Source organism: Delphinapterus leucas, chromosome 4 (assembly GCF_059928025.1).
Source record: "Delphinapterus leucas isolate spDelLeu-1000000601 "Yukka" chromosome 4, BTC_Dleu_Yukka2, whole genome shotgun sequence".
Taxonomy (NCBI): domain Eukaryota; kingdom Metazoa; phylum Chordata; class Mammalia; order Artiodactyla; family Monodontidae; genus Delphinapterus; species Delphinapterus leucas.
Genome location: NC_143132.1, coordinates 73,941,432 through 73,962,318, shown reverse-complemented (window position 1 = coordinate 73,962,318; position 20,887 = coordinate 73,941,432). Strand labels below are relative to the sequence as shown.

At 49.8% G+C, this 20,887-nt stretch overlaps 1 protein-coding gene across 1 annotated transcript; it reads left to right on the top strand.

Annotated features, from left to right (window-relative positions):
- Window positions 1–231: 231 nt before the first annotated feature.
- On the top strand, window positions 232–6,875 carry FAM43A (family with sequence similarity 43 member A). The gene is made up of 2 exons (XM_022569219.3): window positions 232–3,622; window positions 4,925–6,875. Exon 1 carries the CDS (start codon window positions 1,423–1,425, stop codon window positions 2,707–2,709), a length of 1,287 nt encoding a protein of 428 aa, XP_022424927.1. The 5' UTR covers window positions 232–1,422; the 3' UTR covers window positions 2,710–3,622; window positions 4,925–6,875.
- The last annotated feature ends 14,012 nt before the right edge of the window (window positions 6,876–20,887 follow it).

Sequence of the window (20,887 nt, the reverse complement as noted above, 5' to 3'; positions counted from 1 at the left end):
GGAAGAGAAGTCTCAGCGTTTTCTTTGCCCCTCTTTATTTTCTTTAGTAGAATAAAATTTTGGAAAAAAAAAATTAAACAGCACCCAGTCAATTTCAGAAAGCTATTACACACGGAAAGAATCACTATTTCCCCAACCTTTTTGTATTTTATAGTGTAAATCCCACCCTCCACCACCTCCCCCAGAAGTTCCGATGGAGACACACATCAGTGAGTTGCAGTTCAGGCTGGGGGTGGAGTGTCAGAATTCAAGTTGCTTTTCTTGCGGGGTAACCAAAGGTCTTGGCGATTTTTGTGGATAAATTCTACAGAATTTCTGCTGGTAAACTTGGGATTTAATTGCCAGGTTGGACCGTTCTCCCCTTTCCCTCAACCAATGGCTGCAACCAGGTCCCTTTAAGAGACCAGGAACCCGCCGGCCTTCCAAGCCCGAAACAGATCCTCTTCTCTGCTCCTCCCCTGTCCCCGCGCGGCGAATGGTTCGCGCCGGCCTATATTTACCCGAGATCTTCCTCGCAGACGGCTAAGATATGAGGCTGGCGAGGCAGCTACCGCTCGCGACACCGGAGGGGGCGCGCTGCAAAGGCGGGCAGCCGAGCCAGGGGATCCCGGGAGCGCAGTCGGACACCCTCCGGAGAGAAGAAATGAGGTAGCGACCATCCCCGGAGCCGACCATGCGCACGCCCCGCCCTCGGAGGCCGGCGCTGCCCTGGCGGAGCCAGCCCGGACAGTGAGCCGGCGAAGCCAGAGTCCCCGGCGTCCTGCGAGAGAGAAAATGCAGTGAGCCACGGCGGGACTGCTGCGCTGGGCCCGCCGCGGCCAGCTGGACCCACCATCTGAGCGCACTCGGGGCAAGCATCTGATTCTGGGACCCGCTCAGCCGAGGGGCTCTCTGCCTACAGCACCCCTTGGGGGTGGGGAGCACCGACCCCTGGGCACACTCGCGGTTGAGTTTCCGCGGTTTCTGGCCCTAGCCCTGGGGATTGTGTGTGTGTGAGAGGGGGCCCCTTTTCACCTTCGCCGAGGAGTTCCTGCGTATTCTCGCACCATCCCGGCTGCTTTTGCTGCACGCACGCATCCCTTTTTTCTAAAGACATTTTCTGCTCCACTCTCGTGCTTTCTCTCATTTTGCTTGCCCAAGACTCTTTGCCCTGGTCCTGCCCAGGCTGGGGTAAATCTGTGTGCTCCTACCCACCCCCTCTCCTTGCAGTTAAATCCTCTTTAAAAAAATTCTACCCCTACCTCTTTCGGCGGGGCTCTCGAACATCTCCCCCGCCCCCACTCCCTCCGACTGGGCCACTCCCAGCAGAGTTTTATTTTTCGGTCTTGCCCCGGCCGGGCCCGGCCGGGGCGGGTGGCTCAGCCGGGCTCTCAATCGGCGCTCCGCCGCCGCCGCCCAGCTGCGCTGGGGCGCCCTCCGGAGATGCTGCCGTGGAAGAAGCACAAGTTCGAGCTGCTGGCCGAGGCGCCGCCACGGCAGGCGTCCAAACCCAAGGGCTACGCGGTGAGCCTGCACTACTCGGCGCTCAGCTCTCTGGCACGGGCGTGCCCCGAAGGCGCGCTCAGCCGGGTGGGCAGCATGTTCCGCTCCAAGCGCAAGAAGCTGCACATCACCAGCGAGGACCCAACTTACACCGTGCTCTACTTGGGCAATGCCACCACCATCCAGGCGCGCGGCGACGGCTGCACCGACCTAGCGGTGGGCAAGATCTGGAGCAAGAGCGAGGCGGGCCGTCAGGGCACCAAGATGAAGCTGACTGTGAGTGCGCAGGGTATCCGCATGGTGCACGCCGAGGAGCGTTCGCTGCGCCGCCCGGGCCACCTCTACCTGCTGCACCGCGTTACCTACTGCGTGGCGGACGCGCGACTGCCCAAGGTCTTCGCCTGGGTGTACCGGCACGAGCTCAAACACAAGGCGGTAATGCTGCGCTGCCACGCGGTGCTGGTGTCCAAGCCCGAGAAGGCGCAGGCCATGGCCCTGCTGCTCTACCAGACGTCAGCCAACGCTCTGGCGGAATTTAAACGGCTCAAGCGGCGGGACGACGCGCGTCACCAACAGCAGGAGCTGGTGGGCGCGCACACCATCCCGCTAGTGCCCCTGCGCAAGCTGCTCCTGCACGGACCCTGCTGCTACAAGCCGCCGGTGGAGCGCAGCCGCAGCGCGCCCAAGCTCGGCTCCATCACCGAGGATCTGCTCGGCGAACAGCAGGAGCAGGAGCTGCAGGAGGAAGAGAGAGGGGTGCACACGGAGGGCTGCCCGGAGGAGGAGGAGGGGGATGAGGAGGAGGACCGAGCCGGAGAGGGAGACCCGGCAGAGCAAGAGGCCGAGGCGCAGCGGGCGCTGGTGGTGGCCATGCACTTCGAATGCGGGGACTTGCTAGACACGCTGGAGAGTGGCCGCGAAGAGGTGCTGGGGGGCGGCGGGGTCTCGCCGGGCCCTGAGGCTGGGTCGCCATCTCTGCTGCTGGGCAGCACCTCCGACATGAAGGCCGAGCTGTCCCAGCTTATTAATGATCTGGGAGAGCTCAGCTTCGGCAACGACGTGCGCAGCCTGCAGGCCGACTTGCGGGTGACGCGCCTGCTGTCGGGTGAGAGCACGGGTAGCGAGAGCTCCATCGAAGGAGGGGGCCCGGAAGCTACCACTACCACCGCCGGGGACCAGTCCGACCCCGCCGACTGCGCCAGACCAGACGAGCCCCACTCGGGCTGAGCTCCCAGCAATGTCCTGTGCGCGCCCCTGTTGCCGCATCGTGACACCCCACCCCCGTCTCTCCACCACTTCCTTACCTTCCCAACCCCCCCCAAGAAAGGGGAAAGGGGACACTTGAGGCCCAGACCCTCCCCCACCCCCATACGTTTGGCTCTGTTTGAAGCAGGGCTCAGATTGCACGTGGAGATATGGGGGAGGGAAACCCTACAAGGAAGGGGAGAGAGGCAGCCCTCTGGGGTCTGGGGAGGGAAGGGCAGCTGGTGTTAGCAAAGCCCCGCAGGCGTGAGGTGCCTGCTGGCCAGTTTCCTGTTTGTGGGCAGCTGGGGCCTGAAGAGGAGGGGTTAACTTCCTCCACCAGCCCCCAACTGGGAGCGGCCTGGCGCTGTCACTGACATGTCATTAAAAAAAAAAAAAAAAAGGATTTGCTCTCAACGTTTGAGGCTTTAGTGCCACCTCCTTGCCCCCAGTCTTTTTGGTGCGAGAGCTTGGGTTGTTTACCTCAGACTCAGACCCTTGAAATTCTGCCAAATTCCTCAAATAACTGGTGGGGAAGGGAGGGGGGGGCGAGAAAGAAAGTTGCATTTTGTTTACAGTTAAAGACATCTAATATCTAAAAAAGGAGTTTTCCTTTAGAAACACACACACCTTGCTTCTGCTCAAAAGATCTCCATGATACTGTGTAAAATATTTTTGCACTGTTGTGAAGTATTTTTGACATTTTTTTTTGTACATAACTGTTCTCAGAGTCCAATGTTTATATCTTTTGCTGTGCAAAAGGGACATGTAAAATGTTGTTCAGTTGTATATACAGAAATGTGTATAAAACATTTTGTTATTTTTAAAGAGTAGCACTGCTCTGGTTCTGTTTGCCCTCCAGTGGGGAGAGAATAAAGAGGAAAATTTAACAGAACAGGTGAGTGTCTAGACCTGCTTCAGAAAATGCTTGGCTGTGGGGCTGGGCGGCAGAGGGTGTGACCATGGCTGGGATGGAGTGGGAGGACAGTCATTGTCCTTTGGGGGGCTTGGAGGTAATTAGGGAAGAGGAACCCACTTTATGCGTAGCCTGGGGCCTTACTGGTCCTCTGCAGCTCTGTGTGCTGCAGCTGTGGCCGTGTTCTTCACTTATTATTAGTTGTGTGAGCGTAGGCTTTTTCTGACTTCTTTGAGGCAGTTCTTGGAGATGCCGGGTGAGTTCTGTTCCTCATTGCCAGACCTGTGAGGTTATTTAGGTAGGGGTGACTTTCAAGGTCTTCTGAGGTTTTACCACCTCCTTCTGTGGTTCACCTTTTCGACAGCTCAAGGAGCTTTGAAGGTGTGAATTAGAGAACTAAGGAAAGTCACCATGATGCTCTCGGGAGTGGGAGCATCTCTGTTTTTCCTGGGAGGAAAGTCAAGGAGAGAGGAAAGTGGAGAGGTTCCAGTCATGGCTTGAATGAGTCATGGTGCACGTGGGGTGGGGTCGGGGCAGGGGCAGGTGGAAGAGCCTATTTCCTCTCCTTCTACAACCCAGCATGACCCAGTGGGAGAATGGTTTGGAGGTCAAGGCGGAGAAGAACTGCTAGAGCTTGGTCTGTGTGTGTGTCTTAGCGTTTTCATGCTTTCCGTGTGTTTGTTTCTGTTGTAAACTCCAAACAGATGTCTCTAGTTTGGCTACACCCGATCAGTTGGAAGCTGTAATAAGATTCTACCAAAACTGCATTCTGCAAACTATTTTTTCCCTTTGCCCCTATGGGCCCCTTTTCCTATGTTGCAGAAATTGATCGCTCTCCTGGCCTTCCCTCGTGTAGCGTCCTGAGGCCCCTGGTTTTGTTTTCATCATAAATACGTCCCAAGCAGCTAGACCCAGTGATCCTAAGGAGTCTGGAATTCACTGGAGCCATAGAGGAAGGGAGGTGGTAGATTTTCTCCCGAATTAACAGGAGTGGTTCAGGTATAAGATGATCTTTAGAAAAGCAAAGGGTGGGTGGGTGTGTGGGAAATTGAAAAATATTCAGAGTCACTTTCTGAGGGCATTAGAACAAGGCCTAGCTTATATTTCTCTTCCATTATATTTTGGTTTGGTTGAGAGTCCCTATCCCTTTTGCTGAATACCTCAGCTACACATTATTGGATGATGTTTTCAAACCCTCAGGTAGAGAGAGGGCAGGAAAGTCAGCTGTGGGTCATCGCTAGTTTGCACGGTTAGATTTCACATTTCAGTAATTTCATATTTCAGGTTATTTCCATGCACTGCCAGTTCCTTTGCTGTTTGAAACTGACGAGAACATTAATCACGGTGAAGATCATTTGATGAATACTTGGGGGTGGGGCAGGGTCTTCATGTCTTCCTTCTTAATCCAATTGATGTGTCCAGTGAGAATGCCAAGGTGGCTTTCGTCTGTGACTGATGGGGGTATGGTGATTGGTCAGAAAGTTCAGACAAGTGACATTTACACCAACACCATCAATAAATATAAGGCAACTGTCTCTTTAAAGTCTGATTTTTCCTGTTATCTGATTTATAAATAGGGAAGGGGTGTTTAGGGGTTGAGGAAGGAGAAATAAGAAAGAAGAAAATAAGCAGACTGCAAAAGAACCGGCTCTCTCTTTCCCTCCCCCCACCGGCACCCTCCCTTTCCCTCTTTCCTCCCCTCTACTTTTTGGCTTTTATCCCCACTGCACCCCAGGGCTCTGGCTGATGTAATTCTAGAAGAGATGCGAAGGTGATACATGATTCACCTCTTCTTACATCTCAGTCTTCCAGGGATGACATCACTAGCGTAAGGAGAGATGTTTTAAATGAAAAAACAAAACAAAACAAAACCGGAAAACCGATTTACTCTTGACACTCAGGGAAAAGCGTGGTGTGACAAAAGCACAGCGAAGTAGTGGAAATACGTGTTCCAGAAAGCACCTGAGGTCTGGTTTATTCATCAAATTTAGCTTTTCCGTCTCGCAAGGTGAGGCTCACGTTTCTCCTTTACTACCCGATGGTACTTTAAATGCAGTGAGACTCTTGCCACAGTCTTCCCCAGCCTAAGTAATCCTCGGTGTCCAACACTGCAGCCCTGACTGCACGAAACACGGAGTTACTTCTGGCTGAAAGAGAGATGGTTGCAGGGGTGGCCGCATGCGTCCACGGAGGAGGTGTTTCTCCACCTCTCTCGGCACAAACATCCCCTGTTTGTACAATTTTTGTGTGTGTTGAGGCAGAAGGAGAGAGGAGTAGGGCAGAGTAAAATAAACAATGGTATTACATAGCCTCTCAACTATTACAGTGTCAGACAACACCCACTCTACACACACGCATGCTCCCCCCTAAAGAAAACCTTCCCCCTCACTGCCCCTCAGTCAGCAGAAGAGTAGATTTTAAACAAATCAGAAAGGCTCTGTTATACTGAGAAAGCACAATGCCCTCCCAGGGACAGAGTTGCTTTTAAGGGTTCTACTTGTGAAAGGAGAAAGAAATGGCCGGTAGAATCCACCCCTAGCACCACACTGGAGATTAGAAAACCGCATGGGAGTGACCAAGAACCATGAGAAACGTAACAATTCTATTAGGAGCTCGTTGCCCTCATTTCTAAAGGGTTTAGTCATGTAATAAGAAGAACTCTTTCCTCTGTGTGGTATGCAACCGTAGCCTTAGCATCTGCTGGTAAGTGATGCGTGACAGAGCTAGCGATGTGCGTAGACTGTTGGTGCTAGGAGCCTTGCCTAACACGTGGGAAACTACTCAGGGCTCCAGGCGGGCAGGAGGCCCCTAGGGCCAGGGCGCTCTATACTCTTGGCACCAGGTTTTTCTGTACTTGGCCACGTCTGTCTCTAGGTATTTTTTGATTTCCTCTTTGATTTCTTCAGGGGTCCATTGGCTGTTTAGTAGCATATTGTGTAGCCTCCACGTGTTTGCGTTTCTTGCAGTGTTTTCCTTATAGTTGATCTCTAGCCTCGTAGTGTTGTACTTGCAAAAGATGCTTGTTATGATTTCAGTTTTCTGAAATCTACTGAGGCTTGCTTTGTGACCCAGCATGTGATCTACCCTGGAGAATGTTCCATGTGCTCGGCCCCATCTGGATCTGGCTTTATGGTTAGCTGGGGCCTTTCCTGCTCCTGCTAGCTCATCCATGTTCACAATGTGCCTGGGACCGGCCCCACTTCCGGCCCTCGCCCCCCCCACCCCGCCAGCTCTGTAGTGACCCAATCTGAACAGCCTTGACTAACCATCATTTTGGTGGTTTGAATGGCTAGGTGGCCCTGCAGCTTGGCACTAATTCCTTCACCGCTCTAGGGCTGTTCAGTGGCACCAGCAAAGGCCCTTGTTTCTAACCCCGAGGGAGAGCAGCCCTTCCAACCACCTCCTTTCCTGGTTCTCTTCTTCATCTGTCTTCCACCCCACTTCCTCCTGTAACACATCGTTCCCCTTGGGCTTCTCCTATTACCCAGCTTCCCACCTGATCCTGGCTTCATTTTTCCTTCTTCCCACAAACCTAGTTCAGACTTTAATCACATGAAAGAAAAGAAAGCCCAAACTTTAAAGGAAAAACAAACCAAGCACACAGTCATCCATCAGCACCAATCCTGCAACTCCAGGGCATGCTTTGGCCCTGCCCACCCCCCACTTAGAAATGAACAAATGAGGTACAGAGGGGTAATGTCCTGCCCAAAGTTATGCAAGGAGACACCAAGACCCAGGGGTTCAAATTCCTAAGCCCATGCTCTTTTCATATTCCTCCAGTTTTTATGGCTTATAACTAGATGTTTAGCTTTGGGATAGCAGAAACTGGCAGTTGAATTGTTCTTTGTTTCCCCCCCACCCCTTTTTTCTTTTTTTTTTTTTTTTTTTTTCGGTACGCGGGCCTCTCACTGTTGTGGCCTCTCCTGTTGCAGAGCACAGGCTCCGGACATGCAGGCTCAGCGGCCATGGCTCACGGGCCCAGCCGCTCCGCCGCATGTGGGATCTTCCCAGACCGGGGCACGAGCCCGCATCCCCTGCATCGGCAGGCGGACTCTCAACCACTGTGCCACCAGGGAAGCCCTGTTTCCCCCTTTCTTATGTACCCCTACATTTTACACATGGTAGATGCTGGATGATAAACTTGTGTGCCATTCTTCAACGTGCCACTCCCACCAACAAGTGCACATGAGTGTCTACTAGCTGCATGATGCTGAAGGTAGAGGGGCCAGGTGTCTGTCCTTCTGGCAAGGATGCTGCTGGTGGGTGGGGTGGCCACCCCCAGAGAAACTTGGTCTCCTTTTATTTCCACCCCTGAGGTCTGTCTGGCAAGGTCTTGCCCTAGAAGAGCAGGTGTGGTTTGAGCGTGGGCGAGCTCTTTCCCTTGCACCATATTTATTAATCGTCTGTGTCCCTCCTGGTTGGCTGAGTTCTCCCAGGACAGGCATGTGACTTTAGGCATCTCTGATTCACCAAACTTAGCATAGAGCCCAACACCTAGTAGGTGCTCAGGAAATGCTAAGGAGGGAGTAAGTAAAGGGGGTGATTCCACTTCATGCTATGAGAATAGGGCTGATAAAGTTCAAGGTCATCACCCAGATGGAGGAGCCAAGGTTTTAAGGATATTATGTTTGGAAGGGAGGGAAGACTGGGATTCAATTGACTCCTCCACTCCACATCAGGTAGATTCAGTTCTCAGGATTTTCCTTGGAACTTCCCCGACCTTCTTAGGGAAGGGATGGTCCTGGTTTGGAGAAGGATGGTTTACTTGGAATTAGCTTTAATGGAATTGTAGTCACCAAAGTTATTGCCCATATCCCTCCCTGTAATTTGAGCCAAATGAAGGTTTGCAAAATGTGGCATGGCAGAAGCCTGAAGGAAGAGCCTTGAATCCAGGCCTTGAAGTGATCCGGACTCTGTCTGCACTGACCCAGTCCAGTCACTTCCCCTCTCTACCCTTGGGATCCTCATAGGTAAAATGGATGGGTTGCATTAGATAATAGCAAAACTAGTGTTCTGAATCAAAGAAGGAGCAAAGGTTAAGGTCAAGTGTGTTTCTGCCTTCCTCCATCCCCTAGTGGGTAAGAACAGAAGAAACCTCTGACTGTGGCTAGAAACTGTCTGGGGCTCTGGGGACACCTTTAGGATTCATTGTGGCCTGGACCCTCACCAGAGTCTAATTTGGAGGTGATATTCTCTTGGCCAAGCCGGAGCAGGAGTTGCCTGCTAGACATCCCTTTCACTACCTCAAAACCTGGAGGCCATCGTGTGTCCTAAAATGCAGACTGATACTGTATCTAAGGGCCAGGTTAGGAAACATAAAATAACTTGCCCTAGGATCACTCAGCAAGTTGGGGCTAGAAGTCAGGTCTCCTAACTCCAAGTCCTACCCTCTTTTTCTCTGTATTGTTTTGGTTGGGATAAGGTAGTTTGAAAGCAACCCAGCCACTCTCCAAGGAGATTTGGCAGAGCCCAGGCATCTGATCAAAGACCATAAGGGCACCTGGTAGAACGGTGTTTTGTTTTCCTAACAAGGGAGACCAGGACCCACCGGCAACAAGTCTGGGAGTAAGAGGGAGTGGGGGGCTTTCCTGGTGGCGCAGTGATTGAGAGTCCGCCTGCCGATGCAGGGGACCCGGGTTCGTGCCCCGGTCTGGGAAGATCCCACATGCCGCGGAGCGGCTGGGCCCGTGAGCCATGGCCGCTGAGCCTGTGCGTCTGGAGCCTGTGCTCCGCAACGGGAGAGGCCGCAACGGTGAGAGGCCCGCGTACTGCAAAAAAAAGAGGGAGTAGGCATCCTGGGGCATCTTCCCCACCCTCTCGCTCCTCCCTACTCCAGGACCCATCCCAATCCTGGATCCCTCTCCTAGGGGAATTTATTCTTTGCTGCCTGTCAGGGATTCTCCCTTCCCTCTGTTCCAGAATTAGCCAACAATGAATGGCTCAAGAGGTCACCAGCTCACTCCAAGATCATCTACTCTCCCTGACAGCCTGAGAGCCAGACAGAACCTCAGCGCACTTCCAGACCAGTCCCTTCCTTTTATAGATGAGGACACTAAGCTCAGAGAAGGGAAAGGACTCGTTCAGGTGTTGCAGGGAGCTTACAGTGGAGCCATGATTAGAACTCAGGCTTCTAATTTCTCCCCTCACTGCCTTGGTGACATGGGCCAAGTGTGTGTGTGTGAAGCACAGGGCCTGCCTCCCTCCCTTCCCTAAGTGGTAATGTTCACACTTTTGCATCCTCAAGCTACTGTTCCTAAAGCCTACAGTGTGTCCCAAACTCTTACCTAAGTGGCCTTTTCAGGGAACTGACATTTTAATAGGGTATTCTTGGATATTAAAAGCCTTTGAGATATAAAACCCCATAATAAGAGAATTTCAGGCGCCATGATGTAGGCGGCCAGAGTAGGCAGGAAAAAATGTTTTAGTGCAGGGAATACCTCTCCTAACATTACAGATGTTCTAGCGTCATAAGCCACGTTCCTAAAGGTCACACTCTTGCAGCTGAACTCATACACAGAGAAAGTGATGTTTCCAAGATCTCATGAGTTTGAGGAGGGAGGGTGGGTAGGGCCACTGGGTCCTACTATCAGTTCTGTGTGCCAGATCAGGGCTTGCAAATGATTCCCAGGCACCATCTAAAGATCTACAAAACCATCAGCAGTTCCTTGTCCACAGCTGCTGTCTGTCCTCCACCAAGGCTTCCTCTGCAGGTAAACCTGTCTTAGCCTTTGCAGGCTAACTCATCCTCTATGTCCTCAATTCCCAGGGAAAACGCTCACACTACCTGATTTCCAGTAGAGGAGCTCATCTCTTTAAAGGAACACCATGAGATCAGGTGATCCTGTTTGTGCCCGCACCAAACCACACTACTTACCCGAAGGAGATGTGGAGCCACACCAAGGTGTGTGGGACCCTTCCTCTCATATCTGTAGCAGTCGTTGCTGATGAAGGAAGCTCACAGAGCCCATGGCTGTCCAGACCCTTTTGGAGGTGTTCATGTTGATGAAGTCCAAAGAGGTTTTAGTTACGTAATATCTCTGCCACTTCATTTCTTTGACCCAGGTCTTAGCAAATGTCCAATATTAACTGACAACTGAAATAACTGGGGGGCTGGGGTGGGGTGGGGGATGAGACTGTGGGTAGAGCCAAAAGAGAATTGGACTTGAGACCTGGTTCTAGCCTTGGTTTTCCCGTATATCAGCTCTTTGACCTTGGGCAAGTTTCTTTTTGTGAAATGGAGGTAGTAATAGCTAACCAAACGATCTCTCAGGTTGCTTTGAGGCTCAAAATCTAAATGTTGGATAAGCCAGTGCTCTTGGTAAAGAGCAGTCCAGGAAAGGAGTGGTGGCTGCTGGAATATTCAGATTGAAATAACACAATCGGCATGAGTGAGCCTCAGTGGGGCTCCTCCACGGAGGGAATGTATAGCTGGGCAGGGACATTTTCCATGAAACATATTCCAGGGACCCAAGGAGGGAAAACAGGCAAACACAAGGAAGTAATCTATTAAGAATAGGAAACAGTAGGTGGGCGTTCAAATGGCATGCTTTATGTGGAAAGATTATGGGCCAATTTTCCGTCTGAAGCTCTAGATAGCCACCTGAACTATGTGGCTCCACCTCCAGCCCAATCTCTTCCATCGGCTGTGGCGGGAGAGCGTGGCAACTGCCTGTGTTCTCTGGCTAGAGTTTTATTTGTTCTCTGTAATTAGATTCATTTTGTCGGGATGTGATGATCAGCCAGATCAGTATTTCTAGTGTGATTACTGTTCTACACTCAGACTGACAGACACACACACACACACACACACACACACGCACTACTTCCCGAAACTTTCCACAAATATTCACAATCATGATTTCATTTACTTCTCAAATGGATGTCCCTGAAATGGACACGGTTCTCTTAGAGTGATTCTTTAGACTATTTTCTAGAAATGTGGAAGCTCTGAGGTGTTCCTTGGAGACATGCTACGTAGATAGAGTACACACAGGAATAATTAGGATCCTCTTGTTCTGATGGAACTGGTGTGTGTGTGTGTGTGTGTGTGTGTGCACATGTGCAAGTTCCTGTGGGTGTGCCTGGGGCTGTGCTCTTGTGTGTGTGTGCACATGTGCAGGTTCCTGTGGGTGTGCCTGGGACTGTGCTCTTGTGTGTGTGTGTGCACATGTGCAGGTTCCTGTGGATGTGCCTGGGACTGTGCTGTAGGACACAGCTGAGCTGTACTGTAAACTCAAGATGTTGTGCTTGGCATTAGTGTGAAATGATCAGTGAAAACTCACAGCGCAATGAGAGAGCTATGCTGATCCTCCGAGATTTTGGCCAAGAAAAACTTCAAATCACGTCACCCTTTCCTTTCCATTGTACTCTGAGTCTTCTTTTTGGCTTGTTTTTAATCTTAAAGGATCCTGAAACTAATAGAAATCACCAATTTCCTTGAGGAATGCTCTATATCGTGGGAGACCACGATCCACAGGGGCCTCTGCTAGGATGACCACAGATCCTGGTTTGCTCAGGACAGTCCCCATTTATGCCTGATGTCCTCACATAATTATAGTAGAGCCACATTTCACTCTCAAAAGTGTCCTAGCTTGGATGATAAATTACATGTTTCCCTACCTATTACCTAGATAATTTGGACCTTAATCTGTGCATGTCTTTATCCATGCATTCCAGTTCTCTTCTTCACTGGAGAAACATTTATAATGCACCTACTGTGTGCCAAGCACTGTGCTGGCTGTGGGGTGAGGTGGGTTAGTCTGAGGTGGGGGATGGGGTGCACCTAGGGAAACAAGAAGACATCCCTCCTCTAATGGAGCTTGTAATCCAGTGGAAGAGACCAAAACATGTAATACCTGTACAACCTAAAAAGAAGTATGGGCAGTCAGTGTGTAAAGTATTGAGGGAACACAGGACAAGCAGCCAACCCACCGCTACCCAGCCAAGTGAGGGAGGGATGATCATAGAGGGCTTCACAAAAGACATAGTTATCCTTTTCAACCATCAAGATGGTCTTCTCAAAGACTCTGAATGAGTTAAAACTTTGCCTCAACTAGGTTCTGGGGGAAGTATAATCCTCCAGAACATTTTTTTTTTTTTTTAAAGGGTGAGATTGGAGGATGCTTTTGAAAATTTCCTACCTGCAACCTCTCTCCAGCCTTGTACTTCTAAAGGCCATTTTAGAAGAATATTTGGGTTTTCTTCCTCATTGGTCCATTTCCTGATCCATGAACTTGGCAACCAGAAGAAATAGAATATGTTGGGTATAATTAAATAGGGTAAAGAATGTTAACTGCTTTAACAAATTCCATAATCTTACTGGATTAACATAAGGAGAGCTTATTTCTCACCTATGCAATATTCAGTGTGAATACTTGTGGTTGTCAAGCAGTCATTTAGGGACCCAGGTTCCTTCTACATTGTGGCTCCACCATCTTCTAGAGCAGGAGACATGGGCCCAGTTGGACTTGCTGGCTGTTTTTTGTATTTGAAGTTTAATTGGAACACAGTCATGCTCATCCATTCACACATTGTCTATGACTGCTTTGCACTATGGCAACAGACTTGAGTAATTGCAACAGTCTGTATAGCCCACAAGCCTAAAATATTTGCCATCTGGTCCTTTAGAGAAAAAATTTGCTGACCTCTATCCTAGTACCTCAAAATTCCCTCTGGGTCACCTGCTTCCAGCCAGAGAATGTCTTCCAGTGGACAGAGAAAAAGTGTGCATGATCATTTGGAGGTTTTAATGGGCAGGCCTAGAAGTGACACACAAAACTTCTCACCATGTTCCATTGGCCAGAATTCAGTTTGTGGTTACATGTAACTGCAAGGCCAGCTGGGAAATGTAGTCCAACATTATGCTCATAAGGAAATGGAAATGGACTTGGGGAAGAGATACATAGTCTCTGCAACAGAAACTCTTCATCTTATGACCACAGGCCCAGGTTTAGATGAGCTGGGACTTTAGGAGGATCAGAGAAAAGCTGTTATTTATAAAAGTTTGTGGGGGCTTCCCTGGTGGTGCAGTGGTTGAGAGTCCGCCTGCCGATGCAGGGGACACGGGTTCGTGCCCCAGTCCGGGAAGATTCCACGTGCCGTGGAGCGGCTGGGCCCGTGAGCCATGGCCGCTGAGCCTGCGCATCTGGAGCCTGTGCTCCGCAACGAGGAGAAGCCACAACAGTAAGAGGCCCGCGTACCACAAAAAAAAAAAAAAAAGTTTGTGAAGACAGTCATCATTCAGTCTGCACTTGGTCCTAAGGGCTGCTTTGAAGAGCTCAGGACCCAGAGTTCCAGTAACTTTTCAGAAACAGTTGCTGCAAACATTAGCCCAACACGAGAAGGATTTTTGAGGGAAACTGTCCGCTCTCTGGGGGCTCTGTGAATTCCTACGGCCTTTGGGAGCAGATCTCTCTTTCTCCTGAGACAACCCAGCCCCTGGATGACAGTTCTGATTCTTGAAAGGTTCTTCTAAGATTTGTCACTCTGCCCTGTGAGGCTGCAGAGAACAAGTCAGCGAATTCTTCCTTGGTCAGACCCAGCTGCCTTCAGGGAGATGCCTGGGTTCTTCTCTCCTAGAAAGGCCTCAGCTTCTCCCACCAGGGACCCAGACACCTGGGGAGAGAACGGCTCTGCTTTTCCAGTGAAAGGGAGACCTGGATAGATGCGTGAGTGGTCTCTGAAAGTTCTGGGAAGGCCCTAAGTGAATTGCACTGTCCCCCAGAGGTCTGAGGGAAGTCCCACTGTCCCATGTCAGAAACGCCTCTACTGGGCTTCCCTGGTGGTGCAGTGGTTAAGAATCCGCCTGCCAATGCAGCAGACACGGGCTCGAGCGCTGGTCCAGGAAGATCCCACATGCCATGGAGTAACTAAGCCCATGAGCCACAACTACTGAGCCCTCGTGCCACAACTACTGAAGCCTGCGTGCCTAGAGACCGTGCTCCGCAACAAGAGAAGCCATTGCAATGAGAAGCCAGCGCACCACAACGAAGAGTAGCCCCCACTCGCTGCAACTAGAGAAAGCCCGTGCACAGCAACGAAGACCCAACACAGCCAAATATAAATAAATAAATAAATTTATATATATAAAAAAAGAAATGCCTCTACTAAACGCTCAATCTGCATGCTGACCCGGGGGAGGGCAGGAAAGGGGGACTTTATACTTTATATGGTACTAGACTGGCTGAATTTTTATTTTATTAGCATGCTACATTTATAATAAACTAATCTAATTTTTAAAAAACATTGTATAGTGCATTTTAGAAATATTTTAATTCAAAATAGTATTTTTAAAAAGGCTTAGGGTACCTAACAGGATTAACTGGGAAATGTACTGGTGTGGGTGTTAATGGAATATGGCATTACTTTATTCATTATTATTCTTTGATAAGTTTAGAGATAAACTAGCAAATAGTTTAAATAAATGCATCATTATTGAGGAAAAAAAAAAAGAAGAAAGGAAGGAAGGGAGGGGAAAAAAAAGAAAACAAAGGCAACAAGCTGTGCCTCTTCCAGAGGTAACCACCACAGGGGGAGAAGCCAGGATTCCAACTCAGAGACCTGGGTTTGCACCCCATTCTACAAGGCTCCCTGTGTGATGTTGCACAAAGAGGTGCATTTCTCCTAGGTCTGCTAAATTTGTAAACAGGGTAATTATGCTTCCTTATGGCATTGTGCAATTCAAAGGAAATCACATATATAAGCCACCTCTTATGGAAAAGCATGACACAAATGTGAGGAATTTTCCTTGCTGACAGTTGGGTCTCAGGCGGATCGGGAAGCATGCCCTGGAGAGATTCTGGCCATGTGGTGGCCAAGCCTGCTCTATCCTTCTCTAGTTGCTTCCTGGGAGTTCCACTTCCCCGAAAACTTCTTGAGGATGTATACCTATTTCCTAGAGACCTGCCTTACTAAAGGATAGACCCTAGATTGGGGTCTGTCCAAGGGACTCTCCCCGCTGGGAGGCTCTTCTGGTCAGCGATCCCTCCGGCACTCCAACCCTCCCTCCTTCTGAGGAGGCCACCCTTCTGTGTAGCATACTTTACAAAGGATGCTCTTAGCCATTTTCTCTTCTGATGCTCATAACCACTCAAGGGAGGCAGGCTGGGCAGCATAAATAACTCAGTTTTCAGGTGAGAGACCTAGGGGTTAAAGAATGGAATGGAGTAGAAAGGAAGGCCACCGCAAGTGTTTAGCACTTACTGTATGCAAGGCAAAGCGCTGGGCACTTCAAGTGCATGCATCTCATGGTGGTGGAGTAAGTAACGGGCAGATCTGGTACTGCGGTCCAGGCTTCCAGATTCCAAGTGCTCTACAAGCACAGAATGGCACGAGGCAGGGGGATTATGAGCAAGGAATACTGGGAGATGGCTGGGTAGACAGGCAGGAGAGTAATAGAGAGGGGCAGGTCGGGGTGCGGAGGGGAGGTTGGCAGCTGCTGGCAAGTATGAGGCTATGGATGGGGTCTGGGCCATGGTTCCCATTATGTGGCTGTCATCAAAGTGCCCAAATAAATAAAAGTTTGCAATTACAGGGAGACGTGGGTTTGGGACTCCCCCAGCAGCAGAGCCCAGATGTTAATTAAGCCTAAGATAGGTTATTATCTCTCTCCATTGGACTGAACAGAGGGAAGCTGATGCAGATGGCAGGTTGGGGACTTGCCCATGTGACTGTTATGTGTTATTATTTCTGGTTTTTAAGAGGCACCTAACCTGGGGCTCTGGGGTACAGCCAAAGGGAAGGAGGCCGCATTTAAGTGCTAGTCACTGAGGACATTTCCCACTCCTCCCTCACAGTTAAGGAAGGGCCTGCCTAGGCACTCAGCGTTTGCCCTGTGGCTTTCTGAAGCCACCTGACTTGTGTTCCCACAATGGGGCTGCCACAGAGCCAGAGAGCAGAGTGTGGGGTGCAGAGTACAGGAACCCTGCAGGCTGTTCCGTCCTAAAGTCCTCAGTGCAGCTAGGCAGGGAGGTATTAAAATAGGCAACAACCAGCGCGGCATGTTCACCTGCCCATCTGAATGGACACTGGCTGTAACACTGGCCTAGCGCGGGTCTTAGGGACCTCTGTTTGGCCAGGTGCTAACTCTTTGATTGCTGGATCTTGGACAGGTGTGTGTGTGTGTGTGCGTGTGTGCGTGTGTGTGTGTGTGTGTGTATTGGGGTGGGGGAGGGGGTCCAGAGGAAGGGCCCGGTGGTCAGGGTGACCCAAGAGGCACTACTGCAGGGAGGCTTGGGTCAGTGGCTATTTACCAATAGATATGGAAATAATTCAGTGTTTTACCAACCAATATGACTGTACTAGCAGAATATCAATCATGAGAAAAGTACTTTTTTATCTGTAAAGTAATTTATGAGTATCAACTACTTTATAATAATAAAATGATGACATTTAGTCCCTTCATAACAGCACTATTGGACTTTGCTTTCATGCCTATTTTCTAATGGGCTGCCTTTCAGATACCAAGAAGTTGTTTCTTTTCTTTTCTTTTTCTTTTTATAAAGAACAATAATTATGTTTGAATTTCACTTTCTTTTTTTAAAAAATTAACTAATTTATTTATTTTTGGCTGTGTTGGGTCTTTGTTGCTGCGTGCAGTCTTCCTCTAGTTGCAATAAGCGGGGTCTACTTTTCATTTTGGTGTGCGGGTTTCTCATTGCGGTGGCTTCACTTGTGGAGGAGCACGGGCTCTAGGCACGGGGGCTTCAGTAGTTGTGGCATGTGGACTCAGTAGTTGTGGCTTGCGGGCTCTAGAGCACAGGCTCAGTAGTTGTGGCACATGGGCTTAGTTGCTCCGCGGCACATGGGATCTTCCCGGACCAGGGCTCAAACCTGTGTCCCCTGCATTGGCAGATGGATTCTTATTCACTGCGCCACCAGGGAAGTCCCAAGAGGATGTTTCTGATTGGCTGGTCAGTGGACTGGGAGCCTTGGTTAACTCTTGCTTTTAGGGTGGTGGGGAGAGTAAGTTTTTCTTTCTTCCTCAGTGTCTTCCATCGGTAAGATACATTTACATTGTTGCAAGATAGATGGTCACCTGTGCGTAGGCCACCTGTATCTGTCCACCTTTGTAGATCAGGTAACTGTATATTGATGAAAAAGTGGGTTGCTTAGGAGTCGTCAACCTTTCATTCTAAGCATCAGTTGGAACCACTGAACAGAAACTACACTCCCAATATCACGTGTGTGGTGCGGGGTACAGAGGGAGGGCGTGGGTGGCCAGGGTGGCCAGGGTGACACAAGCAGGAGGACCGCAGGGAGGCCTGGGTCAATGGCTATTCAGTCACAGGTGTTTACCAACAAGTACTTCTCTACTAATCTACCGAGCAAAAAAAGAGTGTCATTCTTTGGTTGGGGGCTTGGAAGAGTGGTCAGCCATAATTTTCAAGCAAAAGCTGTGGAGTGACATGGACTCCTCTTGTTGTCCCTGGCCTCAATCATCTCCGGAGTCCCAATTCTCAAGGACACTCTAAAGATTTCCTAATTAGGCTTTTACTGTGCTTGGAGACACGGGTATGTAGGCTGCCGAGCAGAGTGTGCCCATGATCTTGAAGATCAGAGTAAGACATGGCTTACTTCTGAATCTTGACCTTGGTTTTGAAGGGCTGAATCATGATAATGATAATAAAAAAGATGGAATGAAGACGTTTGGAAATACTATAGTGACCTAGCTACACTCCACCTGGGAAAGGCGAACAGGCATGAGTTACTTTAATTCTCTTCAGCTCATCTGTTAAAAGGCTGACTGAACGTTCAGGTCAAGCCTTAGTATAACCCGGCATGCACAGACTGTAATGGCCAGTCCTTTGTGTAGATCCTGTGGAATAAGAAAAGCCATAATGAAAACTACTGATACAGGCCTGGCCTGTAACTGTCCATAGTTCACCTAGGAGATGTCTGACCTATGAATTTGCCCAATTATGTGAAGAGTCCCCATTTAGGAAGTCTTGCCTTTAACGTACTCTCACTTTTCTCCTAAATTCACAGTCACCATGATGACTACCATCATGTTAAAATCTATTTAAATCACCCAGAAATGTTCATAGAAGACGTTAGTGCCCTCATTAAATTTCAAAAATAATAATAACTAATATAGTTATAGCATACAAGAGTATTTTTATGTCCATTATCTCTTTTGATCTTCACTCGACCTCTGAGATGGGTAGATATTATGACCATTTTATAGATGAGGAGATTAAGGCACGACGAACAGGAACTGGCTTAGAATCGTAGCAGCAGAGATATTAGTGATCAGCTGGTCACTGACTTCTTTTTCAGATGGAAAAACCAGCTGGAGGGAAGAGACTTGCCGAGTCTCTTAGTAATTGGAGCAGAGATAACTTGCCAAGGGTGTTTTCTCACAATTATTTTAAGGAAAGTACCTGAAATCCAAGACATTGTCCATTTGATCTGGGATTTAAGTTTGAATGTGTTTGGGGAAAGGGGGGTGGCTGCCCTCCAGCCTTAGGATCGGAGCCTGGACCAGAGCCTTTAACATGTGGCCCAGTGGTTGTTTTGAGCCCGTAATTACCAATTTAATGCAATGTAACAGACATAGAACCTAAGAGACGGGTTTTAACTATGCAGAGTGAGGCATTCAGTCCCAGAAGAAGGAAACAGATGGGGGAGGGATCCTGGGAGCCTCAGCCACCATAGAGCATTCTGGAAGGGTTCCTGGTCCTCACTCCCCTCCCGCACACTCCCCCACCTCCCTCAGCAACCTGTACCCCTGTCTGCCAGGAGCTCCGAGGCTTTGGGGTGGGAGAGGTGCTTGGCTGGGCACATTCCCACTGCCTCACCCCATTGACCTCGTAGCACCACCCTCCCTCTCCAGAGCCAGACAGGCTCTCCCATCACGCAGGACACGGTGCCGGGCACTGAAGAGTAGGAGGCTCACTCTAGGCTCCTGCCTTCAAGGACCTTGTGGCTTTGGTGGGGGGAGAGAAAGGTGGAGGCACACAGAAGCAGCCATGGTTCCCCGTAGCAAGTTCCCCCACAGGGTTTTCCATAAAACGCGTGGGAATGTGGGACAAGAGGGGCTGGAGGAAGCGGACAATGCTGATAAGCCCAGAGGGAGGAGTGGGGCTGTGACTGGAGACAGGGCATTTTAGGCTGTAGGAACGTCAAGGGGGGACAGGAAGAGTATCATGGTTCATCAGAGAAATGCCTTGGGGTTCAGTGCGTGTGTGCGCGTGTGTGTGTGAAGATGGATTGGTGGATGGGAGTCAGATCATAAAGAGCCTGCACACCCGACAACTCTGACCTTTCCGTTGAAAACCGTGGGTTTGAAGGATTTGAAGGATGGGCAGCATGGTGCCGTGAGACGGCGGTGTAGGAACGCTCACTCCTGATGGTGGGGAGGAGGGGGGGAGTGAGGAGGGAGGGCCCTGAGGCAGGGAGAACAGGGAAGAGGCTCTTGCAATATTCCAGGCAGGAGATGATGAAGACCTGGGCTGAGGGAGAGATGCTGGGCATGGGGAAGGGGGACAGGTCCCAGGGACATTTCGAAATCATCAGGAGGACAAGAATAAGAGAGAGTGAGGTGTCCAAAATGCAGGGGTGTGCTGGAGCCGGCTGGCACTGGCTCAGGAGACGGACTGTGTACATCTTTTCCTAACTCTGCACTCAGGAACATCATGTTGGCACCTTTAAAGCAGCCGTGGGAGTAGCATTAACACCACAGAAATTAAAAATAGTCTACAAATCAGGATCTTTTCTCCTCAGAGAGCCGGTTGTTAAATATTTACCAACACACCTTGGCTGAGCTTCTCCTGCTGTGGGTGGTGCAGAGGGAGGCATCAGGGGCAGTGGCCTCCGGAGATTTCGGAGGCATTTGAGATGAGCCTTGGGCAAGCGATAAGTTTGTGGTCGGTAGGGGGTAAGGGAAGACATTTTTAGTGAACGCTCAGTGTGAGCAAAGGCCTACCTTCCTCTGGGGTATCTCGGCACAGAGAATGGAACTTAAGAGACTCTTGGTGACCGTTTGTTGGCTACTGCTAGCAGAATCTTCAAGCAGATCAGATGCACCAATGAAATGTTCTTTAAATACTTACAGGTACGTGAGGCACGTTTACCATGAACTAGTCCATTTGTGCCAGGAGTTCATCTTTACACAGAGCATTCCCTGAATCCAGCTGTAATGGTTAATTAATTACCTTAAGAATGACTCAGAAATTTTCCTAGGTTATTTTTAGCAGCGGAGCGCCGGAGAGGGCTCCAAAGACTTTCTCAGGATCACAGCTAGTGACC